The 27,512-nt window shown below is 41.2% G+C and overlaps 1 protein-coding gene across 1 annotated transcript; it reads right to left on the reverse strand.

Moving 5' to 3' along the window:
• Positions 1-450: 450 nt before the first annotated feature.
• Positions 451-25,420, reverse strand: stat5a (signal transducer and activator of transcription 5a). Its single transcript, XM_010785810.1, has 5 exons — positions 22,938-25,420; positions 18,116-18,319; positions 15,064-15,139; positions 7,329-7,438; positions 451-3,207 (listed from the first exon to the last, which is right to left on the reverse strand). Exons 1-5 carry the CDS (start codon positions 25,371-25,373, stop codon positions 2,728-2,730), a joined length of 3,306 nt encoding a protein of 1,101 aa, XP_010784112.1. The 5' UTR covers positions 25,374-25,420; the 3' UTR covers positions 451-2,727.
• Positions 25,421-27,512: the final 2,092 nt, after the last annotated feature.

Consider the following 27,512-nt stretch of genomic DNA (forward strand, 5'->3'; position numbering starts at 1 on the left):
GATCCTCATTCACTTATTATATGTTGCCATCTTATGGACAACGGGAAGCATTGCTCGACATAAACACACTCATTCATTCTAAAAGGAGTGGCATCCTTCTGATTTATTGATAGGAAATATATAAAGAGAATGAACAGTGTATCATCAGAAGCAATCAATACTAGCTTTTGGAAAGCTTTGTTGATTGCTTTAAATCCGCTGTGAAAGCTGCTCTTAAAATCTTTTCAAGCGCTGCTGACATTTGTTTCAACGCAATTAAAAAGTGACTTACCTCCCAGTCACTGTCTGAGACTATTTTCAGGCAAATATAATTCCAGGTACTGATTCAAATATTGCTGAAATTCAAGTCAAATTACAGAGAATGGGCATTAGCATGAAGTGGAATACATTAGAATTGGCAGTATCCTCATTTAAAAGTCATCAAAGACAAATGAACAACAGGAGACAGGATAAACAATGAAGCCAGTTTTAATGGGCCATCTTCAGGAGCTCTCACAGAATCCACACTCACTTCGCAGTGAAACACACATCAGGTTATTGTCTGACCCTGGAGCTGTGGCGCTGACCAGTTATCACTCGCTCTGCTCCTACATGCACTGGTTGTCCTTATCCGCACCACAGAACAACAGGAATCAAATCACTGTATATGTGGAAGTAATGTTAAAAAAAAGAATATCAATAGAACTAACAACAATTATTATAATATCAATCATTAATGTCTGTGTCTGCAAGAATTAATATAGCAATATATGTTCCCTTCGTACATTTTACATACATTTTACATCTAGATTCACTTTATTTTGTGTTTTTATTGACAGCAGTACCATATTCTGGTTGACCTCCGACCTCTAACAGGCAGAGGTCAGGTATTCCAGTTGCGATTTGCTGGTGAGCTGTGCCACTTACGGAGGTGGGCTAGCTCCACCCTGGGGACCAAAACACCGACTCACGTAACGACACACACACAGCCCCTGGGGAGGAGACAAGGAGACCCTGTGGGGAGAGTCCAGGAATGCTGAAGAACTGAAATCCCATGGAATGACACCGGAGATGTGTGGGACTCGATGGAGGTCTACAACAGCATTGGATGCGAGAAGAGCATCGATGTGACTGAACACATCAGCAGCTGCAGATGGTTTCTATGTTGGCTCTACAGCTTCCTGGTTTGTGCTAAACAGGACATCTGTGACGCCTACAGAGCTTGGCCTATTCAAGCTGCTCTATGTTGTGCACTTAAAATGAACATGGTTTCCTCTTCGTCAAAAGGAGGGTTTGCACTTAGCATGACGTCTATGATCGAAGAGAAAGAGTGTGAGCATTAAAAAAATAAAAGCTCAAAGACATGCCGAGGAGTCTCTGGAAATGAAAAGGCAAATTTGTGGCAGAAAGTGCCAATGTGAGGTAAAGCCTGTACCAACAGAGCTAGAGTACATCATGAAGGGGCATGTAACTAGCAGTGCCCAGAGAGACAGGGATATCTAACTAATCCAACTTCAAAACATTCCTTTGCAGAAACACACGACAGGTTTGTCACCAGCTGTTACCCTTTTGTATGGAAGCCCTGAGAGGATAGGAACAAATCTGTTAGTGCATTTTCTAATTATGATCTGACAATGTATTCTCCTTTGTTTATGAGTTAAGAACAGGTTATCAAGGATTATTTATTTGTAAGTTCCTTTAACACTATTTACTTACATTTTTTTTACAAAATTACATTTCCTTTATATTTGTGAAACAGGTGAGACATTTTGTTTTGGCATGTCAAACTGTTTTTGTTAAGGAACAATTCTGCTTTGTTTTTTGTTGTCATATTCATTTGACTACAAAAGTGTATCACTACCACATGTTATACATAATACTTAAAGCATTCATGTCTTCTCCCAGGTAAGGTTTTGTCTGTCTAATCAAAACAATGTGTCAATAAGATTAAATTACATTTTCAGCCAGAAGAAAGAAAGGAGAGTAACGTTACACAACTTGTTACATTTTGTGTTAAAATTGCATAGAGAAAACATACCTGGTAGAACACATGAATGCTTTGAGTGCTATTTAAAACATATAGTGGAGCAGTTCAGCCTTGTGTGGGTTGAATGAGTATTACAAGAGTAAAGACATGGAATTATCCTGATCAAAATAAAAAGTTGAATGCACTTATTTTAAGTCGCTTTCCATAAAAGCGCCAGCTAAAGGAAATGTAAAAAAATGTTGCCTAGCGAAACACTTAGTGTTACCTATATTTACAACTAAAACCTGGCAACAAAGGAACTTTCAGAACCTATGTAGATTATGCTGACAAAATGTCACCAGATCACTAGAACTGTTTTCAGCCTTTCCGGGCTTCCGTACATTTGGCTTTTCACAAGAGAGAAAACAGAAGAGACCTCAACTTCCTGGCTCAGATAAAATATATTTTCCACATCCATGACAGAGAGAAGTAAAAATGTCTTTCCAGTTTTCACTCTTGTTTAGAGATGTGTGATTGCAGTGTGAGGTCTCTCTTTCTTCTCTCTTTCAGCCCTAACTGAAACCCGTTCAGACCTGCGTCTCGCTTCTAACACGGCGAGTCTTCCTCCCCAGCATCATCTCTTTATTTCTCTCAGCCAATTCCTCAATGTCCTTTTCATTAATGCCCGCCTTCTTTTCCACTACATCCTTCTGCTTCCCCATCTCTGTCTTGCCCTCCCCGTCTCTCTTTGGGTAGGATTCTCTGCTGGCACAGGCTGCGGGTCAGCAGGATCCCACAGGGTCGTCTCTGACCAGCTCTTTGTCAGAGACGCCCTCCGGAGTTCCTGCTGCCCTCTGCTGCTGGCTCTGAAACTGAAACTGGAGCTGGGTTAGGGGCGGAGGTTGGGTGTAGGCCGGTGGTTTTGAAAGAGTTTGAACCAAAGGGAGAGCAGGCAGCTGGGGGTGTGGCTGGGGGTGTTGCTGGGGATGTTCCTGGGGAAGGGGATGGTGATAAGCCTGAGGTGCTGTTGGGGGTGGGGGCTGGGTTTGGCGCGGGTGAGGTGGAGGAGGCTGAGGCTGAGGCTGAGCCTGGGTCTTGGCCTGTGGCTGTGTCTGCTGCTGCGGCGGGCGGAGAGGATGGTGCTGGAGCTGTGGGGAAGCTGTTCCGTTCTTACTGAGGCCACAGGACTGGGCGGCACAGTGGATCTGACGCAAGTTGTCCAGCGCCTCGCTCTTAGCGTGCTTCAGCAGGTCTGCCTGGCCCTGAGATTGAGAGAGAGAGAGGGGAGACACAGAGAGACACTGCTTGGTTATCAACACATATCAGGTTATAGGGTGACAAAAAACGCAGGAAACATCTTTGATATACATTACCTCATGATAGATTACAGTGTGCGAGTTAGATAGCTAGAGCGAGTTCTGTGTTACCATATTGGCCTGGTCTGTTTAAAAAATATATAATTCAATCCCTAAAGGACTTTTACCCTGTTGATTAAAATGGAAATAAAGGCAAATATCAGTTAAAAGTGTTATAGGTCCTATCTACAAGATATATACAGAATAAGTAACACAATTTATTTATTGGGACAAACACATTTTTGTGTTTCAACACTCAATATCCACAAATATTAAAACTGAAAATACTTGTTTCTAATACTGTCTGTAGCTGCTGGATAAAAAAAGAAGAAGGAATTCCTTTCATGTGACGGTAGTAGCTCAGTCTGTAGGGACATGGCTTGGGAACCGGAGTTTCGCCGGTTCAAGTCCCGATAAGATCAAAAAATACGGTGTGTGGACTGGCACTGGTATGATATAATTTATGAAATCTTTGTAAAAAAAAATAACCAGCTTCTCCATAAAGGTTCAGGAATCAACATTGTAGCGAATTTGGCAGAACATTCATATTTTTGCCCAAATCAACCTCCTTTTGTTATTTTTCATTGATTTTATTTTTATTTATATATTTTGATCTCAAATGAAAAACACTTGATATTCTATAATGTCATTGTTAAAATCTAAAAAAATATATATTATTCTTTAATGTTTGTATATTTATTGCACTGCTGATGTAAAGGGAAACATTTATTCCATGGTGCATTAACTCATACGATGCAGTAGGCGGCAGTATCAAGCCACAGAAGGAAGGCCTTTGGTTGTCTGCCAGCCCTTCATACTTCTTCTCAGCTGGTGGATAGTGCTGTCATATGGTGATAATGTTATACTACAGTTCTAGTCTTTATTTGGGAGCACCCTAGAGACGAATTCCTACCATATGTGGAGGAAGTGGTCAGGGCAGGCATCCTGCTTTACAGCACTGTCAAGTCAATGTGGGCCGCTGCCATGGCTGCCTGCCACCTTAAGCTAGCCGTCTCTGCCATGTGGAAATGTGTTCGACTTCTCCACAGGCAGGACATTTATGTGTGTGAGAGGTGCTTATATTATTATAACTGGCCAAAACAAAAAAAGGAATCTGACCACATGCCTACCACACCCCCCTCTCTTTCCGCCCGTCTGGTCCGACACTGTCTTTACTCCGACATCCCTTTAACATCTGTTCACAGGCACGTTTTGATCTGTGAACCTGAATACTTTCCCTCCCTCCCACTGAACTTTACTCTGAACTCTCTGGACTGGTTTGACCCGCTGTGACATCCACCTGAAGAGGCAGAAGTTGACCGCTCTGCAGCAGACTTTACTGAAAATGGTAACATCCTCTTATTGAGGCACAACAGTCTGACATACTGTAGAAAGAGTAAAGGTGCTGCCCTGCACTCAGCGCTTTATTCCCAGGTGATGTTAATACGCTGCAAGTGGCCTTTTACCTGAGCCACTCCGGCACGCAACACACGAGCAAGAATAAGTCAAACGCTTGAAAAAAATAAAAAACTTGAATTATGTAAGTCATGACTCACCAGGCATAAAATAAGACAGTGAAAAGCTGGTTCTGTGCTGCCAGAGCCAAATCACGATGGCACTCGTATTTGAGTACATTCACCCTTACAGCTGGCCTCAAGCTCACCACAGGGGGCTAAGCATGAGCAAGAGCAAATCCCATCGCTATATCCTCATTAAAATCTCTCCTTATCGCCTACTTGTTTATCAAAATCAGTCCATCCCCTTGAAAAAAGCCTTTATTGTAGACTATTTTAAGGTTTTCTATCTAGATAAAGTGGTACGGTAGCAAACATCAGCGAGAGTGACAGCTAAGGTTCACAATTGATGGCCTCTATAAATTCCCTACCAGAACAGATAACTAAACTCAAGAGTGAAACAGAATAAATCATTTCTTGTCAGAATAAAAGGGGCCTTAGTCATGGTGAAAAATCACAGCTACTTTAGCAGATTAGTTATATAACAAACTGCCTCAAACAATAGTTAATTACAGTAAAAACTGACAATAGGGAGTGATGTGAGAGACAGCTAGAGTCCATGTTTTTGGAGCCTGTTTTTCTTCTCAAAATGTAACTCAGTATGCTTCACAGCCTCTCTTTCTGTCGCTCTGTTGTTGCTTTTCTCTTGACAGCAGGTACGATGAGTGACAGGTATGACTAGTAGAAATGGGCAAATACCCTTATTCACCATGACAGCTTTGATCTGACTGTAACTGTCAAATTAATGTTGTTAAGGTGGTTTTGGAAACAGGGATAATACACATTCTCTCGCTCTATCTTCCTCACAGCTTCCCCGCCATCTACCAGCGAGTGCTTCCAGGATCTGGAGAGGATGACAAGTGAAATAATTCTGCATGGCTGCCAGCCTTGGCATAACACGCACCAGGCTCTCACCAAATGTTTAGTATGAGACACGGCTTACAACTGAAGAATGGGAGGAGGAGGAAGAGGAGGAGGAGGAGGAGGGGTAATGTTGAGAATGTGGACATTAAAAAAGATGGACGAATGAGGGTAGTGTGTGTTTGGAGTGACAGTGCAGGGATGAGAGGAGATCTGAGCTTAGGGGTGATGGGTATAAATGGGGGTGGGGGTAGCAAAGGGGATTATGTTCACGGGTCCACCTGTTGCTCTACTTAAGCACATGGTTTCCCAATTCTAGAGGGTGCAATGAGGCTTAATTAAGATAAACCGTGGTGCAGCACAATGTGATTTGCTGTATGCGTGAAGAGCTACAAAAGTTAGCGCTGATTTATTAGAGCTATATCCATTACCTTGACTACTTTTAAATACTTCTAAGGTTTTAATAATACAACAATTATTCATTTATCAACCTTCTGTTTCCTGCGCCCTAAAATCAGGATTTGCAGCTTTTAATAATTCACTGTTTTATATCATTTTAATTAAATGTATTCAGATATAGAGACTAAAAATGTCGCACTGATTTCTGGGAACTTTTTAAAAAATGTCTTAGATTGTATATAAATCAGTAGAGCAGCAACAATTGGTTGACCAATCCATTCGTTAATTTTAAGAAAAATAATCGTTAAATAACTATTTTGATAAGCAACAGCGTATTTTTCCATGTAAAACGCCATAAAACCCTGTTTCCAGCTAACAAAAACAAGACATTCAAAGACAATCACTTTGCATTTTATATATTGGGATGGACATTTATTATATATTTTTATATTTTTAATAATGGAATCAATCATTAAATGGAGCCCTATTAATCAGGTCATCGATGGATTAATTCTCACTTAAACGTATTTGTACTTTCAGCCCTATTTTTTTTTCACTGTCTGACAAAAGCAGGCATGAAAAGGCAAAGAAGAATCAAGCAATCAAACCTCTACCTAACTTGACACCGAAGCAGAAAGCTCAGCCAAGGGAGCTTCTTCACTCAATACTAAATTATTTCATGGTGATGATGAGATAAAAATATCCTGGCTGCTTTTTCCTTACTCATAAAAACAGGCGTACTGTGCAGAGGGCAGTCTGAGCAGCATGTGCTGTTTTAATCAGTGCTGGAATCACCACTAGTGTTCATCGGGGCGGTGAAATGAAGGCATGGGCAACTTTATCTCACCGGGTCAGGGTCAGTGCTGAGCAACATCTTCAGGGCATGTCCAATGTACCCTCATGAGGAGTAAGTGTATGTCTACAAACAAGTGTGAACAATCCTATCGTGTGTTGTCAAGATGGTGAGATGAGCAAATAAATAAACCACTGTCAGAAATCAACATCATTTAATTAAGAGATAAAGGGATTAGAGTAGAGGCATATACAATTAGCCCAGAGAGCGTTCTTAAAACACCATGTCGTTTAATCTCAGCGACAGGATCTGGGATTTCTTATCCCTCTGATTATAGTCTGGAAAATAATCTCACATGTTGACATCAATCAAACGTATGAGCCAGCACTAGAGGTGTGTATAGTACAGTAAAGAGCCTTTGTTGCTGAAGGTCACACTGTGGTTTTCTCAGTTTTTCTCACCTTGAGCACGGTGATGTTCCAGGCGTAGCTCTCCATCGCCTTCTGCAGTTTGCGGCCCTTCAGACCCTCCTTCGCTCCGATGCGATGCAGATCCTCATGGAAGTCCAGACCTGGGTACAGACACACCATATCATCCTATCAGACATTTGTGTGAAATTGTCATTATCAGCATATGAATTCTTGAGTTACAGCCAAAACACATGTTCTGAGAGGTCACAGTGACATTAGCCTTCTACTGACAAATCTAATCAGTTCATTTTTTGTGATTTATGTATAAAATTGGAAGAAAGTCTCCCAGGGCGCCTTTATTTGATAGAAAACATGCAGTGCAGAAATGTGTGTGTGTGTGTGTGTGTGTGTGTTTGGGGGGGTTTCCATGCCTTGAAGGTGGGATTTGGACTGGAAGTTGTGGTTCTATGACATGTGCTGTAACGATTTGGATACCATAATAGGCGCTTTCACACCGCAGTACTTTTCCCACAAAGGTTCATCAGATTTAAGTACAGATCGCGTTCACACTGGAATAAGTCCCTGGGTGTGGATTAGGCAAATTAAGCCGCTGACGTCACTTCTTCTTCTTCTGTTTGAGTTTACTGGCAGGCCGCAAACAACTTCACAGCGTATACTGCCACCCGAAGTCCCTGGCCAGAAGTCCCCTGATTTGGAGACTGGCTTCAGTAGAAGCTGCTGGACTCCCAGCAGCTTCTACTTTTGTTTGTGTTGCCATAAGTTAGTCTCTCTGCATTTGTGCGCTGGGCTAATGCTAATAAAGCTAATGCGAGGATAATAAAATGGCGGCACTTTTTGGGAGTTTTATGGGGCGTGGTTTGCATTCCGCCCAGCCAATCAGAAATAGAAATCTTTTTCTCCTGCTCTCTAGCAGGGACGGAAAAGGGGGTAAAAAGGTTCTCATGAACTAATTTTAGTTCCGGATTTGTTTGGTGTGAACGCAACATTTCGGAACTATATCGGAACTAAAGTGGGAAAAGTACTGCTGTGTGAACGCGCCTATGCTTCTAGATTTGTTCTTTTAAGAAATGTGATCAAAATACCTGTTTAACTTAACTTTCCTCCAAGTTTAATTGAAATCTGTTTACACATATCCAACTTATCCCAATAATACAAAAAACAGAAGTGAAAACATGAAATCCTTAATGAAGGTACTAATAGGAAATGTTTATGCTCTTTAAGTCACCTTTTAATTTTGCAGTGTGCAAAGTATGCAGAATAAAAGACTGCTAGCCAGCTCCTCATGGGCCCCTTTAATGGCTTCAAGTACAGTTTACCAGACAATGTGCTGCATTGCTAATGGGGTACAATTGAGGCTAACCTTTAATTAATCTATCAGAGAGTCCAGCTCCATGCAGGCCATAACTAATCCTCTGGGCTAAAACCATATGACTTGGACTTGCCAGTCTGTCCCTAACAACTGACCGTGTCCTACTCTAGCTGTGATTTACTTCTATGAAGACACATATTGCGCAAAAGTTTAAAAAAAAATCAATATTTGATTTAATAGTTAATGCTTTGTTTACAAAATACACTAGTTGTGCTGTAGCTTTGTCTCCCACTACAACAAAATATGACTTTTAAAAAGGTAGTTAATGTACTGTACATAGATATACAAACGCATCATCATCTAATTTAATGTTAAAAGGCAAGATCAGTGTAGACAATCAAATTCTAACTTTTAAATTAGGTCCTACCTGAATGCTTTGAATGTTGCCATGTGTTTTTGTATGTATAAATTATAAAAATAGGTATGTAATACTAAAACATTGTAAATAGTCCATGATACACTATATGGAATAGTAATCCCACATTATTCATTGCAAATCCTCAAGACTTTATTATTAGTTATTTTTAGAGACAGTGTTGTTTGACGTGTAGAGGTGTGTGTGTGTAAAGGTGCAGCACTTATTGAAGTTTCAAGATATTTCTCACTATAGCTTCAAAGCACAAACAAAATCGTATTCAGGGTAGACCAACATTTCACCACAAATCACTGTATTAGCAAACTCCTGTTGTTAAGGCTACAGATCTAGACTACCTATACTGTATGTGTTAATAACACAGTTTCCTTTTAAACCAAACCAAACATGTCAATTGTAATTCCAGCAACAGGACATAATGGTTGATGTTTGTATTATAAATTGTTATTGTAAATAATCTGCAGATCAAGAGATCAAGAAATGCATACAGGAAATAAGATCTCTGGCCTTCAGTGCACATGAAACTCAACTTTGCAAAAAAGCCCAGGACCTCTGTAATTCTTTAATTTCCATAGGTGACGTGAGGCCTTTTCAGAATATATCTTTCAGAGCCTGAAAGTTGTGTTAACAGGGTTTAGGGCTGATTTGATCTTGTAATCAGGGTCAGTTAATGGGCCGCTGCTGGTGCAGAGCAGAGCCCAGCGATCACAGGAGTTGGGGAGAAAGGCAGACAGAGAGCTGAATGAGAGATGAAATTAGCTGGAGGCGAAACGTCTCACAACAGCCTCTTCAAGCATTTCATTTCCCAATTATCAAGCATTTCCTTTCCCCAACAGTCCCACAGTTGCCATCCCTTACTGTCACTTAAAACATAATAATAATAAACACAATGTGGCCCCCATGGCACACTCAGATGAGACAGGATCTTACGCTTTGCTTCTCTACTGGAAAGAGAAAGACAGACAGGAGGACTGAGGGGACAACACAAGACACACTCATGCAAACACAAAAGCTCACACACACACCACCGTAAGATTTACAGTGTCTGCATAGAGCAAAACGCTTTTTTTTCTTTATAATGAATCCTGCAGCAGCTCCTATTATCATCCAAACACACAGGCAAAGGAAAAAGGACAGCTACAGTAAGAGAGACGAAAGTAAGTAAATAAAAAACAAATCTAACAGAATAATCCAAACAGGATCTGATGGAAAGAAATGATAAAAACAAAAATAGGAAACGGGGTGAGGAAGAGATACAGTCGGATCAGGATTTCATTCATTTATCAAGTTTCACACTGCAGAGGCCCAGACAGAATATCATCATTGCAAATGGAGAATGGGATTTGTAGCTGCTGATGAGCCGGGGAAACAATGGCAGTACAAAGCCAAGGCAGATAAAGGGAGGGAGATGTCTTTATCCCTCGGATTTTATGGTAATGGAGTCCACATGGAGTCAAACCATACCAACAGTTGGAGTGGTCAGCTAGAGAGAGTCATGAATAAATCAACAGTCAGGCCTGCAGGAAGGCAGCAGCTCACAAATGTATACAGTGAGTTGCACCTGTTCAAGGCAGCATGAACAACCTAAGTGTAAAATACACATTGATGCACGTTCTTTAAGAAATCTAAAGGGGCCCTTTTATTATTTGTTGGGTGTTTTCTATTTCCTGTAGTGTGTTGGTGCATGAAAATGGTCTGCAAAGGCTAAAATCCCAAAGTTTCCTCCAGCTGGAGTTTCTCTCCCAAACACCCCCCACTGCCTGAAACACCTCAATGGGAGTCCTGTGTTTACTTCTGTAACATAGTGACATCACTATGTAACACTCTATTGCTTCTATTGGCTATAGCGCTCCAACACATTGTAAGTGATAAGGGGTGGGACATCTCTAAGCATGTAAACATGTCACAGTCGAGGCACAACATACAAATATGAACCTGAAAATGAGCACAATATGGCCCATTTAAATCCTGCGTCCTGTTTAAGGTAACTGCTCTTTTACTCGCATCTAGGGCTGCAACTAACTCATATTTCTATTATCGATCAATATGCCTATTTTTCTTAATTATTGAAAAATGCCCATTCCACTTTGTCAAGGTCGAAGTTGATGTTTCTTATTGTTTTCTTCTGTCAGTCTTACACCCACATACAGTATACAGTTCAAAATGATATGAAACAGAGAAGAGCAGGACATCTTAATATTTGAGTATGAAAACAGCTTTTTCTGCCATTTTTGCACGAAAAGTACTTAAATGATTAATTGATTATTACAATTGTTGGTGATTACTTTTCTGTTGATCAACTATTTCAACTAATTGTTGAAACTCTACTAGCATCTATAACTCCGGATCTTCTCATTCTTAGAGAAAATGATGTTGAAAATATTCAAATCAAAGTTACAATTTTAAAATTGAGAAAATCCTTGGTAGCCAGTGGAGCACAGGCTAGTTAGCATAAGGAGTGAAAGTCGTGGACTTCATGCACGGACAGGTTGGATATGCGCTCAGACACATCAGCCAGTGAGTGTACAGATTACACACAAACACACACAACACGTCGTGGTAGCATCTGGAGGTGCCAGAGTTTGCATCCCAGCTGTCTATCTGGTTCCCTTATTAGCAGTGTGTGTGATGGCGAGCCATCAATAGTGCCCAGGGGGGGGATCATGCTGCACCTCTCCATCCTCATCAACACGTCAGCTTCACTGCCCAAATTAAACTGATTAGCTGCAAAAATGACTGGGCAGAAACTGAATACAGGAAGGAAAGAGGAGAGGGAGGAGGGAATTAAGAGCCATAGCAACCCAAAACCACAGTTTCTCTTCCCCTCCTGTATGAGTGGAGAACTTGCCACTCATTTCACGTTACTTACATTTTAAATGAAATGAAAATTAGGAGGTTAGAGGGTAGCTCAGACCAGTGTGTCATTGCGATTATGGCTTTGTCACGACAGCGTCTTGCTGACGAATGGGACGCACTTTTAATGGCTCGGGCAAACGTATCAGGTCCAATCAAAGACCTTAAGCTTAGCTGCACAGCATACACACACATCCTATATATACAGTCTATGATCCTACCCCATCCCATATTCTGTCTCCGATGACAGCAGCCTGTTCCCCGATAGCACCTTTTTCAACTTCACATGCAGCCATTACACAAAAAGTATACCTTTGGCTTCCGCATTGATTATTGGGACAAACCCTACAATTCCATGCAAATTCAACATTTATCCCGTCTTCTCTCGATTCCACTCTCAGTTCCATGTCTGCTTTCAGGCTGTTGCTATTGTCATCCTCAGTCTCTACATATTTTATTATGAGGTGGCTTCCGAAGGGTGCATTCAGTGCTTGTCAGTCTTTCAAAAGAGGTAAATTCATGCTTTGGCAGCCATCAGAGATGTAGAATTTTGTCGGGGAGTCATGAGTTCACTCCAATGTCCTCAATGCTTTTTCTGCTCTCTCTAGGAGGCGTGTGGCGCAGTGGGTTGAGCCTTGGTGTTGGGATCAGGGGTTCACAGGTTCAAACCCCACTGCAGTCAGCATGTCGTTGTGTCCCTGGGCAAGATACTTCACCCCAAATTGCTCCTGTGGGGATTGCCCACAGTATTGAGTATGTACGTCGCTTTGGATAAAAGCGTCTAACAAGAAACATGTAATGTAATAATAAAAGATGCCTATTATGAACAGAAAGACAGAGGCCTAACAAGACAAAGACAACGGAAAGGGGTAGAATGGGTTGTGTTTCACACTGAAAATAATTCTCCAGTATTTCTGAAACGTTTCTGTTTATTTGCAAGCTAAAGCAGCAGCAGATACACAGACAGCAGGGATCTGATGAGACAGTACAGAAAGCAGATGGAGGGGGAAAAGGGCACGCTGAGTGGAGAAGCAGGACAGAAGAGCTAATATTGGAAGGTTATTACTTTATTAACGCAGGGTGGAGATTAATTTAACAGATCAAAAAAAAAAAGATTTACAGAGGCATTATGAAGCATCATAGTTTACTCATCAAAGCATTTTCCTTATCTTGAAATCCTCTTAATTGATATTCAAGCATCGCGTGCAACGACACATATTCATTTATTTGTTTCTGTGATTATGAACGGACAATAATTGAAGACTCACTTTGCTCTTTATTCTTAGCTAATCTTAATGTATATTCACTAAGGCCAACAGGGTTACTTTTCATTAAAAGTTTAGAACTGTTATTTCCCAGTTTTTGAATTGAGACAGTTTGTTACGTCATGTTGCTTTTTTACACATAACAAGCTAAGTAATTGGATTTTGGTAAACAGTGCTTGGACATCTGTTTTCCTGGCACCCTGTACACTGCAGTTTCCCCTCTTTTTGCCCAGTGTCAAGTATCGTAATCAAAACCACAACAACAAAGAATGTCTGGAAGCATGAATGAACAGGCTTTGTACATTTGCGAATGGCAGGGGTTTGGATTGAGGCATGTGCTGGGGGGCAGGGGAGTGGGAGTGGGCGGAGGGGAAAGTGCTATGTTTGGCATGCAGCTGAGGCCCCTCAGGGCTATCGCTCCAACCCTCTGCCTCATTGTATCACTGTTACATAATGCTGTGAAAACCTTGTAACTCCAAATTTAGGAATATCCATGTTTTCACTTCAATTGGATTGCAAGGATTACAAGCTTCTCAAGGAAAACACTTCATCCCCTGGGCTTTTGAGGCCCTTTAAAACAAAATTACTTTCAAAATGCATACTTTCGAGGCACACAACAAGGATGATTTTCTTAATGTAGTTCCTGAAATTCTGACATTTCTGTAGGTTTTCACCAGACAGCAGCAGTAAGCCGAGTATCAGCCTCCGGTGTGGAACTACTGACACGGATGTGAGGGTAGCTGCGGTTTGAGATCTGCTTAACTCTGCAGTCATCGCCTTTGAAGATGCTTCCAGCTCCGGGCTGGGGAACCTCAAAACCAGAGGACAGCTCTCCGATTGAAGCCCCAGCGTTCAACCTGCATCCCTTGGTAATTACACAGCACGAATATCAGCTTGGCTGGTTGTGGTGGGGGTGAGGGAACATATGCCTGCCTCTGTGTGACACCAGGGAGTAATGCTGGGCATAGCGGGCTTAAATTGGCTTATCGGCCTCAGGATATTGGGTTGGCATGTGTCAGTGACTGAACCTTCCATATCTGCTTGGGTTTACACAACACACAAACAACATATGGCTCCCGTGTTTTAAACCAGCTATTACCCTCTGTCCATTGGGCCTGAGTCTCTGTAGGTTTCATATTTGTCTCAGTGGTTTGTGTGGTGACAATCCTACCAAATGGTGTTATTATGGTGAATTGTATCCTTACCACTTAAAAATCCGGACCTGTTACATTGAGAAACCCTTTTTTTAAAACTGATCAAACCTAAATTCCATTATTTTCTCTCTGTTTGGCCATTCTTCCCCTTTCATCCCACACTGTCCTCCTATGTATATGCTCTCTGTTCTCTTTTCCTGCAGTCCTTTGTCTGTGTAGCTGGTTGATTGTTTTCACTTGCCCACTGACATAATAACCACCCAACGCTGACTCACTGATGATGGCCTGGCCTATCGACAGCAGCCACTGCTGTTGATGCTGATGCTGATACACTCACACGCACATTCTATCAGGCAGGACGACACGACACAGAGTACGTTTGAAAACTGCACAGATCTTTCGGTCCATTCATGTGGACCGAAAGATCTGAGCATCTCCTCAAACAAAATCATGTTGCTTTGTGTCTTGTGATTACATTTTTCTTCATGATATTAAATAAACAAGCCAGTAAGGTAATTTAATTTGTGTCTGATAGTCATTTTCCTCACAGCAGAGACATCTCCCAGTGTTTCAAGGCAACACTGCTTATTTTGTGAAATGTCATAAATTAGAAGAGTCCTCACAACAGAATGAAATCATCAAAAGTATTTCCTATGCTTGGATTAGGCATCCAGTTGTGATGCAGTGCAGAAGATGCAGAGGATGGATGGGGATGCTGCAGTCTGAGGACTCATCCCATAATGAAACGTACCTGCCCGCTGTGCTTGTGTGAGCTTGGAGTAGACGACGTCAGCTGACTCGATCAGTGTTCTGCTGGTTTGGATCATCTAGAAAAAAATAAGACTTCAAGTTAGTTTGCATTACATCTCTGAATCATACTGGGGTCTGAACACAGCACTGTGCTGAGAGGTGTTGCCACATTTGATCCTCTCAACAGCAATTATTTGGGCTGAGCTGTTCGCTGCATTACAATTCAGCCTTAACTCAATTTATCGGGTGTGGCTGTCATATAAATGTCTTTATTTGATCACTTTAATTGGTGCAAGATCATAATCAGACGAAGAGCATTTTTTCAAATGAATCTGTCATTTAGACACAGTACATAGGACTGTTTCGCCTTGTAAGCCAGATCATGATAAAGCTTGATAAAACTCATGTGTAAATTAAAGGAAGGGTCTTGAGTTATTATTGCATAATAACTCAAGTGCCTTGCAATAAACCAAGTTAAGCAAGTTTGCTTTCTAAAGGTTCTAATGCAAGACTGTCTAGTAAGCTATGTAAACTGTGCTCTCAATATATGAACATGAATTCCATCTAAATTACTCAATAAACTCCAGTACAACCAGAACTATTCACCAATAAGTCCTTATTTAAATCACTAATCAAAACTCATCCATACAGAACTGCTTTTAATGTGTCATTCATTTTTTTGTATTTTAAAATGTAGGTATGTTGTTTTTATAATTTATAAATGCATTTAAATATCTATAAAAAAAATGCCCTATAAATACAATTTATTATTATTATAAATCTACCTCTGTGTGTAGAGTAAATTATTATTCATAAAAGCTGAAATAATTAATCAATTAATTGATTGTTGATTGATAGAAAAATCATCTGCAACTACTTAAATATTTAATTAAATGTTACCAAAAATGGTTCCAGGTTTTCATGTAAGAACTAAAATGATGTGCTTTTAGGTTATGAATGGTTTAATTTTTAATGAGTGACCAGGATCACATTCCTTTGCATATATGAAAAGTTGATTCTAACTGGATATCTGCGTTGAAATCACATATTTATTGGTTACACAAGGAAAGAGATGTAACTTTGTATTTTCCCCTCTACTCTTTCTATATTATTGTGTAGTTGGAGCCCCTGAGCTTCCCAGGCTGAGGAGGAGCAGCTGCAGCAGCCCCGCAGCATCGAGGAGGAACATAATGAAGTTTCACACTCCTTGTTAGCAGGGAGACAGGAAGTGGACTCTCGTGTTGTGTGTGTGTGTACACATGCCTGCCTTTTCATGTTTTGATATCCTCATGGAACTGGTTTGTGAAAGTGTGAAAAGATTTTGTCAGGTGAACTCATTTTGGACAGTCCCATCAAAAGCGTGATTGTTTTAAGATAGGAATCTAAAGGAAAATCATACGTAGAATTGTTGATGCCTTATTTATTAAGTACTTAATAAACCTATATTTACAATCATTTATTTCTTACAGAAGCAAAAACCCTGAGTACTGTAAAAGTGAAAGCAATTATTTTCCAACAGCAGCAAGGAAAAGTCTTGAATGCTAAATGCTTTATGTCTTAAAGCCCCACTGCAAAATGACGAGTCAAAGAAAAAGCTCAGAATCTCACTTCAATTCAGCAATATATTTTATGTATTGAGAGACTTTTAGCTGCACTTTAAATATATCAACCCAAAGAAAATAATTACAGTAAAACACACCAGTATGAAAACAATTAAGGTCTGTACACAATGGTGGTTTTGTGTTTAAGCATCTGGGTCCAACATTTTCTTAATGGTTACGAAAGGAATGTTATCAATGGAAGAAACGTAATTGTGCGCATTTACATAACTTTGCATGTGTTAAAGCTGTGTGTGTGTGTGTGTGTGTGTGTGTGTGTGTGTGTGTGTGTGTGTGTGTGTGTGTGTGTTGGCCCTTTTATTAAGTTCAGGGTTACAGCGTTTGCTGGCTGCAGCCCACACGGGGGTGAATGAGGACACGCACAGCTCACTGATGTGGTACAGTAAATGGCCGAGTGTTGGCAGCCATGAACTCACATGCATTCACACACACACTCCACACTCCACACACTGGGCCCTCTGTTATTGAGCGGGGAGCCTGCCAACAGGCCAATCTCTGGGGAGCAAACACAAAGACTCAGCTGACCAGGCCCAAGCCTCAAGACAAGTCCATAGGTTATTATTCAACATCAAGTAGTTCAATATAGAGAACAATTTGTAGTACGGTACTTTGTTTGTGTAAGTTCTAGGCAATTACCAGGTCAGTAACAATGATGGGACGTGTTATTATAGGTTGATAAAAGAGACAACATTTTTTGGTGAAACCAGAGAATACATGTTCTAGCTTCTAAAATGATAAAATAGAGATTACGGTTCTACTTTTCTGCTCTTCTTTCACGTTTTCTTTTGTGGACTGGAGCGTGTGAGTTGCTCAGACAGTACCAAACCTCCTGCCAAGCGTGAGGCCTCATAAAAGCCCAAGCAGGTTCTATTTAGAGACGCACTTTCTGCTCTCCTGATGTCAATCGCTACGTCACAACTGAAGGCATCAGCAGCGAGAGCGCCCACAACTTGAGCAGAGCGGACGCAACAACCTTGTTTCTATCTCATGACCCATTTCACCAGCTCCCACCAAGCCTCACAGGATGGAAGAGGAAGCAGCAGGTGATAACTAATTACAGTCCTCCATCCCACTCTTGGGCGAATGTCAATGTCAAGTGGTGAAAAAAAACAATGTTCTTGTAATAGAGGTGACAGGATGGAGAAAGACATGTGAGATTATAAAATGAGAAGCTGCATCATGACAATCTGTCTGGCTTAAGTGATGGCTTTAGTTAAATTAAGAATGTTAAACATATCCAGGTTTGTGAATCCTTAAAGGTGGGGTAGGTAATTTTCGAGAAACCAGCTCTAGTGGGCTAGAATCATAGACTGTACTTGTTTAGAGTATTGCTTATGTGTGTAATTCCATTGTCATTCTTTCCCAACAGTGTGAGCATTCCTGTTTGCCTGACAGCATCATATTCACTCTTTTGTGTTAGTGCGTTTTATTTACCATGTCATAGGCATTGAACACTTTGCGCAGCAGCTCAGGAACCGGACCCTGAGCCTCCATGGTGGGGTAGGTCTCGCTCAGGTCCAGCGTTACCCTCAGTGACCGCTCGCTGTTCGCCAGCCAGGTAGACACGGTCAGGATACACTGCTTCATGTTAGCGGCCGGGGTCAGGCCGCAGAGCTCCTTGAAGGACACCATGGCATTCTGGGAAAGAAAACATCCACAATGAAGGAAAGAGATAGGGTAAAATAACTTAAAAGGCATAAATAAAACGTTTTAACTTTGTATGCTGCATTTGAGTCATCTTGGTTTAATTTATTACATGTTTCCTAAATTAAGTTGCTTTGAGGAGCAGTATTAATTAAAAGTAAGTGTTAAATAGACCAGTTCAAATAAATAATTAAACATTAACATCCTGAATGTCCTTGTGCTCTGAACCTATTTGCTGTAACCAAAGAAACTAAGGCAAATTTGTGTAGGATTATTTTTGCTTGACAAATGAGGTGATGTGGCCCGATAGAATGGCAAATAATGCTAACACTTTTTGCATATAACCTTGAGTGAGTCAATTTAATTAGAGGCAACTTGATTCTTCCCTCAGAGCTGAAACGAGATAAGACAGCAGCGAGTCTTTGTCTTGGTGACAGTAAAACTATCTGTCTCCCATAACGTCAGTCTGCTCATTCAACAGCCCCCTGGCTCCGGAGCCAAACCTCTGACCACAGCCTGAAGGTCTTTAGTACAAAAGTTAAGTAATTATAGAAGCATTCTTTTCCCTACGTTCCGTTTCATGAACCGCAGGCCATTCAAGCTCTCTGCTGTTAGACAAATAACGAAATATATCAACATGTCTTGTTTTTGAATGTATCACAGATAACAAATCTTATTTTTTCATCAGGGGCAGCTGTAGGTCAGTTAGTAGAGCTGAACTGCCATCAATCTAGGGCTGCACGATTATGGCCAAACTTATGGTCACGATTAATTATGTCAACATTTAGGTCACTATTATTTCACTAAATTATGGATTTAAGCGATAAAATATTTGTATTGCCCTTTCACATGTAAAATCAACAGACTACTGCTTTCAATGTTAGGTTGTTCTACATTCTATGTCAAATCATCGCCTCCTAATCAAAATTACAATAAGGCGATTCTTCAACTGAATTTCATTGCTTTTATAGCTTTAGCCCTGATATCTGCTAATATTGCTATGTTTTCTCTACAACTCTCACAACAGAGCAGATGCAATGTTTGTAAGCAGCAAGCCCTCCACTGGCAGAGTTTCGGAAATACAAAGCAGGTACTAGAATTGGTACTTGGGAATCCTTCCACACACTCTACAGTCTGCAGTGTGGGAAACAGCCGTCTCCCTGGGATAGACCTCCAGGCCTGCAGAAAAATCCCCCTCATCGCCCCCACCATTCCCCAGAGGGTTTGCTGTCAGTGCGGCGCCCAACCTTCCTGTAGACGAAGAGGGTGGCCAAGGCGCGCTTTCGGCATCTGTGTGCTTAGCCTCTGCTACAGTTAACACCACTTAGAGCAAAGCCATGAGAGGAAACACAATGGTAGAAGCGGGACAGCTCTGAAACCCTGTGTGTGATTATGTATGCGTGTGTGAGAACCACGAGCCTCTATGACTGCGTGTTATTAGCATCAATTTAGCTTTATATGATTCCCTGCACGTATGTATGAAACTGCATGCCTGAATGTTTTTCACTAACTGTTGTGCGATAAAAGCCATACTGTTACTAAACTATGGTGTTGAAATTCACCAATGAGAGGCTTGTGTTTTTAATTACTCCCTCCCCCACTTTACTCCCATTCTAACATTCCCTAAATGAGAGCTCTGTGTCTTGTTACAACACAGCTTTTGTTTCTGTTTGCTCCTCTCGCTCTCTCTTTTTGCTTCAATCTGTCTCCTCTTCTCTCTGCCCCACAGTATTGAGTGGTGGTGAATGTGACCATGATGGCACGAACACACACACAAACTCACACACAGACACAGACACAGACATACACATACACACACATGCTTTGTGTAGCAAATAAAATAAACCACAGGCTGGCAGCTCTCCTACACCTCCATCAACACTTACAGATCATGGGCTGCTGCACTCTGGACTTTATTCAAGGTTCCCACGGAAATAATTGATTTGCTGCCCAGATCCACATATAAAACATGGCAACCTATCATATCTGCCCACTGGTCAATGTTCATACAGTAGATCTCCTTGCTGTTTTAAATAGTCCTAGACACTTGTATTTATGTTATTAATAAAAGCAGAACCCCTTTAAGCTTTGCTGTTGAAGGATAAATAACGCTTTAAGCGGTGACATCAAAATATGTTTCTGTGTGCATTGCTTTCATGGCTAAGGTTATATGATGTGATATTTGGGATTTGTGTGAGTCTGAGCACACAAAGTAATTCTTTCTCACTTTAACGTCTAATCAAGTAGGGTTGGCAAAGCCTCCAAACTTGGCTTTGTGGTTGCCTTGTGGCTTTTTGGCCAGCGACCCTTCCTCTTCCCTCCAGCTCCTTTCAGATTAAAGGCTCCACACAGCTGGTCTCTACAAAGCTCTCACAACCGTCCATTTTTTTACATTTGAAAGGCAAAGGCCTTGTTCCTTATTGCTTCTCCGTATAACTTTTATCTCTTCATTTCAAAAAGAAAAATTTACATTTCAAACCTGATGAAATTGTGGTTTGCGGAGCGGTTGCGGTGCCAGTGTTGTTTGATCAGGTTAAAAGATGCCGACTCACATCTAAAATTGTATAGTGACGTTTTCTGTATTATAAATTAGATTAGTTTCCAAGGCCATTAATAAGTAGAGCTGCTTCAAAGGAACAGAGCAGCTTTAAGAGTCAGCGGTGACAGGTGACACCTGTAGTTATTTCACAAGTTGCATACATATTTGATAAGGTGGGTTTTACAAAAGTAAGGATGTGCTTGATAAGTTTGAGTCAGATTTACAGGGCTGACTTTACAGTGAGCCGTATTTCATGTTTATTTATGAAATGGTCCCATGGGGACTCGCACCCAAACATAGATATTGCCCTATTCATGAAAAACAATTGAGGTAACAATTTCTCAATCATTTTGATTATTCAACAAGCAATTTGGCCAAATATTGTAATATTTCTCCTCCCAATTTCACCTCCCGGACACGATCCTATTTCTCTCCTTCTTGGATTATTGAACATTGACTATTTCCACAACCCAAAAATGCCTGACAGCATACCAGAGTCTCTCTGATTGCATCTCTGCTTATTTCGTTTTTTTAGTTTTGTTTGCTGTGCCATTAGACGGAGGTTCGGCTTACTGAAGACAGATGGACAGATCTTGGTATTTATGACCTGGATACACAAAAAAGGACTGTGCTACATTAGCTTCAGATAAACATGATGAGTTTGACAACATTATGTTTTATTTTGTTAAGCTTGCAATGGTCACATATGCACAAGAGACAGGTTAAGGCAGGAAATTACAGAAGACAATCAGTAATCAGAATCTGCTACCATGTTTTGAAAGTGAGATGTACATAATCAAGAGGAATGCAGGTCAAAAACCTGGCAGATAAATCCCATCCTCTCTTCAGCCATATTGAGCTTCTGAGCTCAGGGCACTTTAAAGTAACTCAGGCAACAATCAATATTCTTACAAAATTCAAGGTACATACATTTAAGTGACCTTTAATGTGCTATTATTTGCTTGTCTGATTTTAGTGTTGTTGTGTCTTGTGTTTAGTGAGCCATTAAGAAGCCAGAGGAGTTATTTGTTTTATTTTTGTCCATTATTTATGGGAAAACATCATAATGTAAGTTCATTGCCAAAGTACTTTGATATACATTGAGAATATCACCAAAACATAATTGTGTACTGAACAAATGAAACTATCATCATATCACACCCTTCAGTCATCACAAACCAAAAGAAACATGCACTAAAAGGCTTTTGCTACAGGTCATCTGACAATTCAATGCTGCGGTTTCTCTTTTTTTTTAGAGGAGTTTTAAATTGGTTCACTAAGTGCCTAGCAACATAGTCTTCTCCCTTTGGCAGTAATTGTCCCTCATTAATGATTACACTATTCATAAACCTCCTAATTGTACAGCAATGTTACTTTATTACTGATCTCTTGTACAACATTAATACAGAACAATTAGTCACAAGACTATATCCACAACAATTAAAATGATCCCAACCAGAAACACTTACATCAGTTTTGACCTACTGAATCAATTAAAGGTTATGTGGTTATATTTGGTGAAAATGGCTTTTTTGTCTTTTCATATATCTTAACTTTAAACCCAATAGAAAAATAAACATGAAGAATCTACTGTAACATTGCTAAGGAAATTCTGTGCCTGCGGGCAAAACCTGTAAGTGCATACAGTAGATTTGAGCTGTCATTGTCTCCAGCAAAGCCTCAGCCGTATAAGATGTTATGCAGTTTGAATAAAAGGAACAGCTCTGCAATATTACCAATGGTAAGCCATTTACACACTGAACATCCACTTTAGTTAGCAGAAGGCAAGTGCAACCAATTTTTTTTTACGGCACTGGGATCGGAAGTTTTTGAATTTTTTTTACTATTTTAACTGTCTTTACCCAGTAAAATGTTAAATTATTTAATTACATTTTTGGACTACAACCCATCAATAGTAACAAAGAGTGATCTATTACTCTATTTGACCTGTACAGCATTATCAACATTGATAACCTTTTGCAAAGTGTAAATCTCCTGCTCTACACAACCCAATGTGTCATTTTTAATGGTTTTATGATAAATGTTTAGTACTTTAAGTGTGTAGTCACTTACCTGCACATTTTCTCTGAGGTCTGTGGCCTCCCTGAGGGGCTGGGTGGAAGCTCTGAAGAGTTCGTCCACCACTTTGATCCCTGTGGTCTTGGTGGTGGTGTACTCCCGGGCCTTCCTACCCTTCCTGACTGACAGACCCCTCTTATGAGCCTTTCCTCCACCCCGTCTGTTGGTGATGGCTACATGGACAAAAAGAGTTGTGTTTGGTAGGAACTCTCCTGTCAGAGATTGTAGAGGGACATGTCTGTAGCCTGTTTGTAGGCACTCAAATGGGATGGTGTACTGGCCAATGAACTCATCGCCAATGTAGTCGTCATCCAGCACGACAAAGCGCAGTACTGCAAGTTCTGGCAAATTGATCTGGAATTCAAAACTCTCATCAAAAATAGGGTTGTCACCATTCTGAGACACAGTCTTGGTTCTCTGTTCAGCACAGTCAGCTGGGATGCCGTGAATCTCCACATATATGTAGGGCTCCACAACATCACCCTTGGCTGCAGAGCCACGAGGCTTGGGCAGATTCTGCCCACTGATGACCTTAATGTGAAGAAGCTGAGCAGACACGCCTGGCAGCGAGTCGCGAGCATTGGCACTGAAGTAGGACACCTCCTCCCTCATGATGGCTGGCCGCAAAACATACCCACAGTTACCATTCTGCCTGAACCAGCCAAGGTTGAGGTCCATCATGAGGCCTGGGGTTTGGTAGTTCATGGCTACTATCTGGCAGCCACACTTCCAGAAGTCTTGGGGGTTCATGTTGCTGGCATCAATTCTCATTGGTGTGGGATATACCCTGGAGAGATAGCGCTTGTTATAACAGACAAATTCCTCTGGGAACTCATTGGCATATCTGTTTGCATCTACCTCATTGAAGGAGCAGATGTCCCAATGTTTTTGGTCTCTCTTAGAGATCTCAAAGTCCCTAAACTGGACTGACTTGCAGAGAGTTACGAGGTCAGAGAGCTCCCTGCACAGCCTCAGTCTCTTGTAGCTTAATCCATTGAGCTGGTCCTTCTCATTACCTCCCACTCTTCGAGACATTTCCAGACCCTCCTCCTCATCCGTCACATCACCCTCAACATCAGTGCAGTTGGGTGGTAACTTCTTACCCTTGATGAGGATTTTACATTTGAGTTTCTCAGGGGAGGGGAGGTATATATCTTCCTTGTTTGGGGGCTCAACACACAGCTTGTCCCCAAGAATCTTCTTCATATGCTGCGCCATGACTCTCTGTTGAGGGATGCAGCAATGGGTCACCAGGCAGAGAATCAGGGGATACTCAGAGCTCTCAAAAGCATATTGGTTTATGATGTCCAGGACTTTAGAGAAAGCTAGATGTGAGGCTACAGAACTACCCACATACACAACTGGTTCATTATCAGGGCCATCCCATACAATGACCTCAATGCTGCGACAGCCCATTCTTAGAGCTCGGATGTAGCTGCTGATATCTGCAGATCCCCAGAAATGGTCTTCCAGAAGTGAGGCATTATGTGACGAGTTGATGTAGTAGTGGGAAAGAGGCTGGCTCATATCCTGGCACACACGTTTGTGTTGGGGGTCAAAGATGTGGCATTCAGAGGAGAGGAGGTAGTGTGTAAAGCCGTCAATGGAGAGGTAGGCCCTCTCCCTACCTTCGGCGGATGGCTCAAACTTTTGAACAATTTCCCGGCACATGTCCTCTGTTACTGCTTCCACACCCTGCTCCACCTCCACAAATAGCATCAGATCTTTACTGTCCAGATATTCCTTGTTACTGGAGAACTGTACCATTAAGAAGAAGATCTCTGGTCGTGTGCAGAGTTCACAGTAGGCCTCTACAAAGGTGTCCATGTTAATTGCCTCTCCATATTGGTCTTTAGCTTTCTGGAGTTCCTTGAACTTCAGCTCTATCCTAGACTCTTTCATACCAGGGTTGAGCCCCTTGATTATCTGGGTGGCCCTGAACAGATCTATGTGTCCTTCCTTTTCCATATCTGCCAGCTCAAACACTGAGCCAATCCAAGATGTTCGAAGACTCGGTTGGCTTGGTTCCACCATATTCACCGTGTGCCGGCCATAAGACACCAGATATCTCAGGCCCATCACCCAGGTGCTGACAACATCAGCTGTACTGGCTACCAAATCTAAGGACTCATAGTTATCCCCATAGATGATTGAGAAGGCGCATTCATCAGGGAACTGGTCTGACAGACCATTACTGCGGAGAACTGGAGTTTTCTTTCCCAAACGCACCTCCTTAATGCCCTTTATCTCCAGTTTTGCTTTCTCTGAATCTTTCTTGGATGGTTCCCAACGGAGCCAGTGCATATCTGGATCCAGCAGGAAATATCGGTTGTACATGCGTGAGTTGGAGCGCACCTTCTTCATCTCACAACCCTCCATCATGAAGGCCATGCAAGCAGCTGTGCTGTTGATCTTGCGGTCACTTGGCATTGAGCTGAAGGACACTGTTTTCTTCCTCACCTGCCTCTGTTTGGAACCATCCTGGAAAAATAATAGGGATGGGGTGGTAGGGAAGAGAAGGATGTCATGGTTAAACTTTGTAACTGAATGCACGAAACAGCAGTGTAGATACTTATTTTGCTTGGTAAAATGCATATCTCCTTGTCTTATTGTTCTCCTCATCTTTTAAATTGCACAACTTTATGTAAGGGTAGATTAACTGGGGCTTTCCTATGCACAAATTGGATTATGCTGTTATTCATGAGGTCTGTTTCTGTTTGAAACAGGACATCTTGCTCTAATGATGGGTTACACAACTGGAGATACAATTTCGCCTTGGCTCAAGTCACAAGGGTTTATCTCTCGGACAAAGTTAAGGCTTAAAATTGGCTTCAAGTTACCTTATAACTGCAAATGATATGTGGTTAAATACTCATCATGTGGGCGACCTCTTATGAATACATGCCCATTCCAATGACATGTTTCTCTTTATATCCAAGGTAAAAGCCAAAATAAAATAAAAAGAAGTAAAACCGATGTGCCAAACATCACCTGTCACACACCATCTGACAATGCTGCACTTTTTCAGCTTTTAGGTCATGAGCTTGGCTGGCAGAAAGCAGACAGACAACACTGCCCTATTTCCACACAAAGTTGTGGTTAGCTAGATAGCCTGAATGCAAATGGCCTGGTTTGGGCTTGGAAAAAAGACTTGTTGAATAATGCAAACCACATAGAAGAGAACATAACAATCTAAACTCAACCCAACCCCAACTTACTGTTGCATATTAAATATTCCAGTCTTCAAGTCATTGTTTGAATTCAGATGACAAATTATTTTAAATACAATTTTGTCAGTGGTGTCATTTGATTTCTTGCAAAACCTCCAATATTCCTTGTTTCATGTCTCTTTAGCATCTTTAGTTCAAAGAAAGAAAGCTTGAAATAGCATGGAGCTGCAGGGCAGTGAGCATGTCTTCCCCCTAGGTCTGATGGATCTGTCCTGAGCGTGGTTCAACTGTAATCACAGGGAAATTCTTCTGGAACATCCATCTTCCCCCTGACGATCAGAGGCAGATGACATGAGACACCTTACAGCGGTTAATGAGCACCACTTGATGCAAAGCTGAAGATATGACATGATCATCGCTCTCTGCTTTTGCCCTTGTTTTACGACCTCATCTCTTCCCCCAACTCAAAATCATAATTTACAAATGTGTAGTAAAGATACATATCATTCTACAATGTGATGAATATAGCTTTTGGAAAATCTAGTCAGTAGCTTCATTGTTTTACACCAGATGGTGTGCTGTGGCCTGATGATGCTAAGACCACCCAGGTCAAAACCATTGCTCACTATGTGTTAGAAAAGTTATTCAACCATTTATGTTCTCCCCCCCGAGATGTACTTGCATGCAATCATTATTGCCAAGACCCACAGGCACATGGTATTGCATGTACCCTTGCCAAGACTGTGAGGGTAAAGAGGGTTGCTATTGGTTCAGCTGGAGGACAATACAATTCCTGCACTTTCACAGAGGTAACATAGGGCTTAAAATAACTCCATCTTTGTCTCTTTTTTATGCCATTGATTCCTCCGCCCACAACCTATCTTGGTGCTTGGAGTTGAAGATACATCTGGAGGATGTTGTCAAGGGATCACAGAACAACAGAAATGTCATGTTATTTTGTTTCACTATCCAGCTCTTTTAGCCTTGTATGAGGAAAAACGTTTCTTGCCTATTTGAGAAAAAAGTCCCAAAACACAGTTGGTCACTCATCTGCTTTGTTATTTTGCAAAAATCAATGTAGAATTAGAGATATTTGAAGAAAGTTCTGTGAGATAGAAAGCAGACTGAGCAAGTGGCAAGAGAAGGAGATTTGTTCAGGTCTGATTGATTCCAGGCATTCTTTACGGAAGTGCTGGAGCCACACGGGGTCAAGGAGTGCAAGGGTAATCTTGTGTCTTATTAACATGCTGTTACAATTAACTAGACAGCCACGTATGATGACATGCTGCTCAGCTCCAGCCTCTCAATCAAAACAAGAAGGCAGAACGTATCTTTAAATTATTCTTATTTAATCTAAATTCAAAATCATAAGGCTAGCGATCTAGGAGGTAAAGAAAAT

The sequence above is a fragment of the Notothenia coriiceps genome, unplaced genomic scaffold (assembly GCF_000735185.1).
Source record: "Notothenia coriiceps isolate Sejong01 unplaced genomic scaffold, NC01 NC01_scaffold00028313, whole genome shotgun sequence".
Lineage (NCBI taxonomy): Eukaryota > Metazoa > Chordata > Actinopteri > Perciformes > Nototheniidae > Notothenia > Notothenia coriiceps.